Below are 10,322 nucleotides of genomic sequence, written 5' to 3' on the forward strand. Positions count from 1 at the left end.
ATCAGTTTAATCTAAATTTTTCCTAAATCCACTTTTGGCCAAAGTTGGTGCCTAACTCAGTGGTGCCACTTAATAATTGGAAAAACTAAAACTGACTTTGGAGAATCATATTGAATTAATTGCATATGGTGACTAATTCATTTCCTGCTCTGTAACTCGTGCATATACTATACACTTTAAAAGTATGTTTTAATGAATCATACACAAAGATACTTTTAATATTTTAATAAAAACTGTTTTTAAAAAAACAGTTTAAGACACAGTATAAAAAAGAAAGGAAATTCAGTGAGTAAATCTTTGTCCTTCAGGGCAGAGTAATAAATATTGCAGTGCTAGTACTCTAGTCTGTAAACCTGAAAATCTGTCTTTTAATAGCAGATAAGGTCATAGTATAATTGGAATAACCACTCCAGGTTTTCCTTAAAAACCTTTGACGCCTTTCTTCTTTTAAGAAGTCTCAACGGTTTAGGGGGGAAAAAAATCAACTGAAATTTAGCTAAACAAAACACAGAGTTGTTAGTATATGGGTTTCTGGTATGGTTACATTAGAAATTTCAAAGCACTGCCCCGGCAGCGCTCTGGGAGCGCTGCCGCGGCAGCGCTTTGAAGTGTGAGTGTAGTCAGAGCCGCAGCGCTGAGAGAGAGCTCTCCCAGCGCTGCTTGTAAACCACATCCCTTATGGGTGTAGCGTGCAGCGCTGGGAGCCGCGCTCCCAGCGCTGCTGCCCTGATTACACTGACACTTTACAGCGCTGCATCTTGCAGCGCTCAGGGGGGTGTTTTTTCACACCCCTGAGCGCGAAAGTTCCAGCGCTGTAAAGTGCCAATGTAGCCAAGCCCATAGCCATGGCTACACTTACATTTTTGCAGCGCTGGTAGTTACAGCTGTGGTCGTACAGCTGTGTAGGGCCAGCGCTGCAGTGTGTCCACACTGACAGCGACCAGTGCTGCAGTGTGTCCACACTTGCAGCATTTGCAGCGCTGTTGTGAGTGGTGCATTGTGGGCAGCTATCCCACAGAGCACCTCGTCCCATTTGGCGCAGTGGGTTGTGGGAAGGGGACGGAAGGGTGCGGGTCATTCCGCTTCCTGTTCCAACGACCCGTGCTGCATCACTTCCCTTTTGAGCCGTTTGGTGCCATTGTGAGTCTGCCGCGTGATTTCAGTAGGAAATGGAGCCCGAGTTGCTGAGGACTTTGCTGATGAATGTTGCCAGCACATCTCGTCTGGCAGTTGAGCTATTCTTTATGCTCCAAAGTGACAGCGAGGAGAGCTCAGATGATGAAATAGATTCAGCTGACACGCCTGACACTAAATTGCTTGTGGCAGTAACAGACGTGCTCAGCACCGTGGAACGCCGCCTTTGGGCTCGGGAAACAAGCACTGAGTGGTGGGATCACATCTTCATGCAAGTCTGGGATGACGAGCAGTGGCTGCAGAACTTTAGGATGAGAAAAGCCACTTTCATGGGACTGTGTGCTGAGCTCGCCCCAACCCTGCAGCGCAAGGACACGAGACTGAGAGCTGCCCTGTCACTGGAGAAGCGGGTGGCTATTGCAGTCTGGAAGCTGGCAACTCCAGACAGCTACCGATCGGTCGCAAACCAGTTTGGAGTGGGAAAGTCGACCGTTGGAATAGTGGTGATGCAAGTTTGCAGGGCCATTAATCGCATCCTGCTAAGAAGAACCGTGACTCTGGGGAATGTGCAGGACATTCTGGATGGCTTTGCACAAATGGGTTTCCCTAACTGTGGAGGGGCAATAGATGGGACGCATATTCCTATTCTGGCACCACCCCACCTGGCATCCGAGTACGTTAATCGGAAGGGGTATTTCTCTATGGTTCTCCAGGCGCTTGTGGATCACCGTGGGCGTTTCACTGACATTTACACAGGATGGCCTGGAAAGGTGCATGATGCACGCATCTTTCGGAACAGTGGCATGTTCAGGAAGCTGCAGGCAGGGATTTTTTCCCCAGACAGGAAGATCACAGTGGGGGACGTCGAAATGCCCATTGTGATCCTTGGAGACCCCGCTTACCCGTTAATGCCTTGGCTCATGAAACCGTATACAGGGAAGCTTGACAGGAGCAAGGACCGGTTCAACTACAGGCTGAGCCGGTGCAGAATGACTGTGGAGTGTGCTTTTGGCCGTTTAAAGGGGAGATGGAGAAGTCTCTACGGGAAGCTAGACGTGGGGGAAAGCAGCATCCCAGCGATTATAACCGCGTGCTGTATCCTCCATAATATTTGTGAAGGGAAGGGTGAAACCTTCAGTGACGAATGGACCTCCGAGGTTCAACGCCTGGAGGCTGAATTTGCACAGCCAGAGAGCAGGGCTACTAGAGAGGCCCAGCACAGTGCTTCAAGGATTAGGGATGCCTTAAAGGAGCAATTTGAGGCTGAAAGCCAACAGTAATGTTGGGTGCCTTCCACAGGAGTGAAGTGCAGTGGTTGCAATGATTTGCAGTGCCTATTTTTCACTTGAGGTACAGTATGTTACACTTTCTGTAATAATAAAAACTGTTTTAAAAGACAAGAAATCCTTTATTAAAAATACAGTACATAAAACGGGCAGGGGGGTAGGGTGATGAGCAGTAAAGTCAGAGGTTTGAATATGTCCTTCCTTGAGTGCTGTGCAATGCCTGCTGCACTTCAGGATTAATATGCTGCATGGTGATGGGGGTTGAGTGCATAGGGTAAGGGTCGTAGTTCTCAGGGCTGTTAGGTGAACGTATGGGTGTTGGGGGCAGCTGGTGGTGGTAAGAACCAGGATGCTGGAGAAGGGTGTTTTGAGGAAACAGTGGGGCACAATGGGTTGAGCTTTGGGATGGGGTGAGGAAGGCACGGTAGTGCTCTGCCTGCATGGCTAGCATTGACTGCATGAGGTCTGTGTGGCGTTCCAGGATGCTTAGCAGCCCATCTGTGCTTCTCTTGGTAGCCAATTCCTTTCTCTTGGCAGCCTTTTCCTTTCTCTTGGCAGCCTGTTCCTTTTTCCTGCTTTCCTTTTCCCTCCAGTCTTGCAACTTTTTATTATCTGTGGAATACAGATTCATAACTGCTTTCACCAGCTCCTCCTTATTCTTCCTTGGTTTTTTTCTTAAGTTCTGTAGTTTTTCAGAAGTCTGCGCTGATGGAGCAGTATCCAAGGTCACTTTAAAAAAAACACAGAGAGATGAACTTTTACTACAGAGCCTGTATTGTTTTTAAGACTATTTCTAGCATCATTTACACATTGCGAGCATAGCACAGAGAGGCCGCAGCTGCAGAGAGAAATGGTGAGTTTCCCCACACGCGTCTCACCTGGGAAGGGGGGGCTGCTTGACTCTGGGATCAATGGGGTTTCTGTGACTTGGGGAAAGCAAAGAGCAGCTACAGGGAAATAGCACTGAACCCTACACCCACATCTGCCACAGCAGGTACTCCTCAGAGCCATCTTGCACACGCGGCTCACCTGGGAAGGGGGGGCTGCTTGACTCTGGAATCCATGGGCTTTCTGTGACTTGGGGAAAGCAAAGAGCAGCTACAGGGAAATAGCACTTAACAGTATCCCTGCATTTTCCACAGAATTTTAACCTCCCCGATATCTCGCTGCTCCGGGTCACCTGGGAAGAGCGGGAGGGTCTTCTACAGCTATGTGGATTCCGCCCTGGTCCCTATGCAGCTTGCCTGTGTGCAGCAATGGTCCCCCCACCCCTCACGGCACAATGGCGCGGACGCGTTAGCCTGACTGGGACAAGGACCACGGTGGCTCTCCCTATAAACTTGCGGAAGCGCATTGCACACGCTCTGGCTGAAACTTTTGAAGAGATTACAGAGGCAGATTACCGCGACGTGATAGACCAAATCAATGGGCTATTCCACATCTAGGCATGCTTGCAGGCAGCCATAGCCCCCCTCCTCCCAAAACATTTCCATCCTTATAATAAAAGCTTCTTACCGGGAACAGGCTCCTCTGCTGGTTCCTCACTACCAAGTCCCAGCGGCTGCGACTGGCTAGCTTCTTCCTGGCTGGAAAATAGCTCCTGGCTGCATGACTCCTGGGAGTCTCCAAACACCTCAGTAGCCTCCCTCTCGGGTTCCTCTACACCCTCCCCCTCCTCTCCAGGCTCTGAACTGTCCATCGTGATCCTCGGATTGGCAGTGGGGTTACATCCAAGTATCGCATCCAGCTCCTTGTAAAAACGGCAGGTCGTGGGGGCAGCACCTGAGCGGCGGTTTCCCTCACGTGCTTTGCAGTAGGCACTCCGCAGCTCCTTTACCTTAACCCTGCACTGCACCGCGTCCTGGTCATAGCCCCTGTATTGCATTGACTTTGATATCTGGCCGTAGGTATCATAATTTCTACGGCTGGAGCGCAGCTGTGCCTGCACAGCTTCCTCACCCCAAACACTGATGAGATCCTGCAGCTCGGCAGTGCTCCATGCTGGGGCTCGTTTGGGGCGTGGAGGCATGGTCACTGATTGATTGATTGATTGCACTCCACGCCTCGCTGAGCAAACAGGAAGGGGATTTTTAAAATTCCCGGGGCATTTAAAGGATGGGTCACCTGAGCCCAGGGCAGTGGAGTGCGAAACAATGACCAGAGAGGCTGAAAAGGTATGCTGGGATACCTCCTAATACCCTGAAGGCCAAGTACAGTGCTGGTGAGTGTCCACACCTGATGACCAGCGCTGCAACACCAGCGCTGGATTCACTACACCCGTAGCAGACCTGGAGTACAGCCAGCGCTGCAGGAAGGGACTTGCAGCGCTGGCTGAGCTCTGTAACTGTGGACACCTGGTAAGTTGCAGCTCTGTAATCCCCTCACCAGTGCTGCAACTTGCAAGTGTAGCCAAGGCCTCAGCTATCATATAACTTTTTACAGTGGTGATGGCTGCTAATGCTGATCTTTCCTGCTGAAATTTAAATTGCAATTTGTATGGCCCGCCACACTGCTTATGAGAGTGTACTGAAAACAAATGTTAAAACAGCAACAGAACGTACATAAATTACTCCATCTTCAGATCCACTCAGCAGAGCCTGATATGGGAGAAATGGCTTCCCATGACACTGCTTTGAGCCTTGAGCTATCCTCAAGGCTGCTCTATGATTAGGGTGACCAGATGTCCCGATTTAATAGGGAGAGTCCCGATATTCAGGGCTTTTTCTTATATAGACATCTATTACCCATCCAACACCATTCCAACTTTTTCACACTTGCTATCTGGTCACCCTATCTACATTTCTTTGCATTTGATTGCAGTATTCCCTCTCCTTCCCCCTCCCGCCCTGGCCTCTGCATTATACCAGCTGAGTGTTAGTGTACAACAAACTCAGGCCACACCCCCTACCACTCTTTTCACACTGAATGTGGAAGAATGGGTTGGAGTAATAATCAGCTGCTTTTTTAGGGCAGCTGGAATTGCCCTTTGTATCATTCTGGGGTTAGCCAGGATCTAGTCCCAGCAATAGAAAAGGAGGGTCCATCCAGGTAATATTTACATTCCGAACGAATTAGAGTTTCATTGATATTTTTCGGAATTCAAATATATTTATTTCATACCATATGTATGAAAGCACATTTTTGTTTGAAGACTCACCTTTGAAAAGCACAAATAACATTTTAAAAAAATCAATAATATGTATTTTTCAAAGCACTGTATTTTCCACGTATTTCAATCTTCCCTGGATTATATTTCACAGTTGTAACTAAGAAAAAGCACTAGGAGAAATAGAATGAGACACAAAAGTTCTGATCTGATTTTGTGTCAATTTCTCAGTGAATATTAATCCAAATTTGAGAATGGATAGAATGGTCTAATCACTTCTCTGTGACTGTAAGACCACTGTGGTATTTGTTTAAATTGTAGACTTCTGAGCCCTGTTTTACCCTGATAGTTGAAACCAGAAACATTAAAATGATAGTTATTATTGGGAGATGCTCCATCGTGTTAATGCTTTGACAATCCCAGGGACTTGGCACAAATCTGACTCTCTGGAGACTCAAAAGCCATTATTGGAAAGTGAAGGAGGTCATTTCATCTGTATCTGAAGCATCTGTAGTGAGTTGCTTGCTTTCAAGCACAACACATTTGCTTGGCCTAGTATTGTATGAATTTTCCTTTGAGGAAACTTTGTTTGACTCATTTCTGATTACATTCCCTTCCACTCAAGTTTAAAATAAAGAGAAAGATGAGAATGAAAAACAGCCTAAATAAGAAAAGGGTGCTCTCCAATTCCAGCAAGATGACATGAGCACAGCTAATATTGATTCAAAAGTAACAGTTTTCAATGTCTGACAGGAACAGAGATTGATTTGAAAATCCTTGGGTCTAATGGCTGTGGAGAACAATTTATTTGCTGGAACTAAATGTAATCCTGTGGGAGTTACAGAACAGATAGCAGATTCAAACCAAACAAACTATGAGATAGCCGCATTGTATTTGCTACTGTCCATAGCAACAAACATACATAATTTTCTAACCTGCCCACATGCAGTTAAAGTGCCTACATGCACTAGTTGGGTAACTGTGTACTGAAACGTCCATTTACAAGCGTAGCTAGCCATTTGGATATGTATCTACCTGGTTTGTGAGTGGCAATGGTGCAAATTAGATGTGCAGATTCCTCATACGTTTGAAATGGGCTACTGTGGAAAGAGAATTTAGGAAAAGGAAACCTACTAAATCCACATACTTGAATATTCAATAGTTTAAACTGACACTGTATAATATATACGACAATGGTGCCAAACTGAAGTCTAGTTAAATTACTGTCAGAAATTGGGTAAAGACAAGACTAAAAATGATTACAAATGTTATCCCCAGGATTTATCTCTGAGTTAATAAATAGATTCATAAATAAAATAATTACAAGAATAAGAGGCTAAATCATGAGTTAATGATTTTGTAACATACTTTGGGCCAGATTCCCCTTTGATTTCTCAGCAAAACCACTGACATCAGTAGAGTTACTCAAATAAGAGCGTTTTGCCCTCCTGAGAACAGATTGAGGAAAACTGACAGTAGTTCAAAATTAAGGGGGAACTAGATCAAAGAGTTATATCTAGACCTGCCACTTAAAATCAGACGCCAATGTGTATTATCAGTTGACCTTTCTTAAGATGCTCTCTTTGCTGTTATCCATTTTGGCTAAATTAAACCAGATTAGGCAAAATTAAAGGTTGAAGAAGCTATGTGGCATTGTGCCTGGAGGTTGTAATCACACTGTAAAATACAAAGTTCATATTTTATCTGAATTTCATCTTACCTTGCTAGAAGGCAGAATGATGCAACTCAGATTACAAGCAGGAAGGTAGCAATTCAGTGAATAATTTCAGATAAAGAATAACAGCCCTGCTGTGAGAAACAGACATAGCACAAACGTAAAGTCCATTCTTAGTAGTTAAGACTGCAATGCTGTGTTTGACAATGAACAACCATGCATCCTGACTGTCACAGTCTCATTTAGTTGTATGTTTGATAAGACACATGACATAATGCAGCAGGCTCAGTATTCCATTCTTATATACATGTGAGGACTTATCTATCAGAATAACAAATTCCTCTCCTCCGCCATCACCAGCACAAGTCACATTAAATTCTTCTCTCATTTAATGCATTAAAGTCAGGTAGATAGGGGCATATGGGGGCCTGGAGTGAATGAATAGATGGATGATTGTATGGTGATGAGGTATAAGACAGGGGTCTGTGTGGATGAGGAATGAAAACGAGAGACTGTTGGCAAATACGGAAGAGACTGAAGGGACAATTTTAGAAGAATATGAGGTGAAATAGAGAGTAAAGAAAATAAATCTCCCAAGAGATTGGGGATGGGGAATAAAGTCAGACAGAAATAAGGAGGGAAGAAGAGACAAAGATAAAATGGGGGAGCAAGGTAGTAGATAAATTAGAGAAAACAGTGAAAATGACAAACATGTAAGAGGAAGGAATACATCTTAAGTGAGGGAATGAAAAAGAAAAAAGGAAGGATAAATTAAAGCAATAACAAGATCAAAATTTGGTGAACTTTTATGAACAACATTAATATTGAGAGAAGTTTGATAGACTGCATATTCAACAAATGCATATCATAAACAGCAAGGCAGAACCAGTTAAGTTGGTTGCTGAGAACTACAGCCAGAATCAACAAGAAGGTGGAGATATAGCCTGTGCTTAGTGGAAGAGAGGCAGTTGAGGTTAAGAACAGGAGCATAGATGTCATGTCAAATGACTTACCCATTTATATCCTTCCATTTTACAGTTTGAATGGATGGAATATGCAGTCTAGTAGCCTTAATTCAAAGTTAACAACATTTTATTGTTTGTGGTGGGAATATATATTACATACACACAGTACAAATTGTTCATGGCAGATTAATAGAATTTTATGGGCCATTCAAAATATATTACCCTGACTGCGTTCACTCACCAGTCCAGGTTTGGGATTGCAAGCCTAGGGCCTCAGTAGAAGTGGTTGGGAAAGTGGGAAGGGGAGATGTCAGACTCAGGTGGGAGGAACAGTGAATTAAGGGAGCGCCTGACTAGAAGAAAGTGTTTGTCAGAGGAAAGGCAGGAGGGAATGCTAAATCCCTGGGGTGGGGAAATATCTGGTGATAAGATTCCAATTAGTCTTAATCCACCTCTGTATTTAAAGGGAAGGCTGCTTTTTAACTGTCAGTCTTGTTTGTTCTGGAATGAGATTTAATATGTCAAGCACTAAGAAATACAAATTTTATTTCAGTGTGAATCTGACATTGTCTTAGACTTTTGGAACAAAATTATATAAAAGAGGCAGTGAAACATACTATATATGACAGTTTGAGAATAGATGTATATTTTAAACATAAATAGTTCAATGGTTCTGAGCTCTAACTACTTTGTCTACCTGAAATAAAAATAAAAAGGCATCATGGCTGTTTTATGTAAGAGAAAAACAATGTCATTTTGTCAGGTTTAGGCTTGTAATTATACAGCATAGAGCATTATGTTTAAAGTTATTTCTTTTTGAACTGATGTGCGTGAGATGCAGTTCAGCAAGCAACCAGACATTCCAATGAGAACTGAATCACAAATGATGAAGATTAACATTGTGTTTTTTGTATAGTTGGTTTAGAAATCTTACACAAGATAGAATTTTTCCTGCCTTCTCCCTCTCTCTCTCTTTCTCTCTCTCTTTAATTTGCATGACAAGAAATTGCATTTTGACATCCTGCACTGGTTTGAGAAAGGGGACTTATTACAGGGTGTCTTGTTGAATTATACAGGCCTAAGTGCTAGAATCTCATCACATGAGTGGAAGTAAACAGTCATCTAAGGGCTGGTCTACATGGGAGGAGGGGGGATCGATCTAAGATACCCAACTTCAGCTACGCTATTCGCTATTTACGTAGCTGAAGGTGAAGTACTTTAGTTCAACTCTCCCTTCGACTCCACTTAATCCTCCTGCTGAGGTGGAGTATGGGCATCGATTTGGGGATCAATTACTACCCGCCGATCCAGAGGGTAGTGTAGACGTGGCCTAAGAGTACAACAGGCTTCATCTGTGCTGTGAATATTACAGAGTATTGGGATTTAGCTGACACCACTTACTGAACACTATGATGATTCTCTCTAAGAGACTCTAGACTCAAGATTTCTTGCTCTAAAGTCTCTGCTTTTTCATTTTCTCACAGGCAAAAATCCATGTAGTGCTATTACTTTCAACTGAAGACTCACTCTGCCTCAATGTTTTAAAATAGGAATTAAATTAGATTTTTTTTTAGGCCTCCTCAAGGTTAGGTTGGATTTTGTTTGAAGTTGAGAAATATGGAAATATGCAGTGATGAGGAAAACATTTAATGCTCATATTTTGGAAATATAAGTTGCTTCTCAAAATAGTATCTTTTGAAAATATGACACCTACTGAGGATTTACTTTTAATAGTATGTCTTATGCACTCTTACAAAGTCCAGTACACAACACTTGCCATCCTCATTGTGGATTCCACCACCAGAGCTCATTGCTGTGTCAGCTTGTGAACCTTTCTATTTTTCATAAAAGATTTTTGGAAAGGAATCTAAAATGGCAGCTATAGTTTGGTTACAGGATGGTACAAGTCTCTGCCAACTGTTACCACAGTTTTCACTCCAACGTGAATCACACAAGAGATTTCAGTCAGTTCGGTTTCAGAATCGAATGGAGAGCTATCAGAGAGGATGCGGTCAGGAGCAAGAGGACCTTGTGGAGAGGGAGTGAGACTCTAATGAGGTGGTGGGAAAGACTGTGAAGTTTGGGGAGCACACGGAGGTAGTTGCAGGGTGCTGTTGGTGTTGGAGAAAGGGAGAGAGGAGTTTTCAGGGAAATTG

At 43.8% G+C, this 10,322-nt stretch overlaps 1 protein-coding gene across 1 annotated transcript; it reads right to left on the bottom strand.

The window, feature by feature from the left end:
• Nucleotides 1-2,521: 2,521 nt before the first annotated feature.
• On the bottom strand, nt 2,522-4,605 carry LOC142045912 (uncharacterized). Its single transcript, XM_075060654.1, has 2 exons — nt 3,936-4,605; nt 2,522-3,149 (listed from the first exon to the last, which is right to left on the bottom strand). The coding sequence occupies exons 1-2, from the start codon at nt 4,447-4,449 to the stop codon at nt 2,599-2,601; spliced, it is 1,065 nt and encodes a 354-aa protein (XP_074916755.1). The 5' UTR covers nt 4,450-4,605; the 3' UTR covers nt 2,522-2,598.
• Nucleotides 4,606-10,322: the final 5,717 nt, after the last annotated feature.

The sequence above is a fragment of the Chelonoidis abingdonii genome, chromosome 1 (genome assembly GCF_003597395.2).
Source record: "Chelonoidis abingdonii isolate Lonesome George chromosome 1, CheloAbing_2.0, whole genome shotgun sequence".
Lineage (NCBI taxonomy): Eukaryota > Metazoa > Chordata > Testudines > Testudinidae > Chelonoidis > Chelonoidis abingdonii.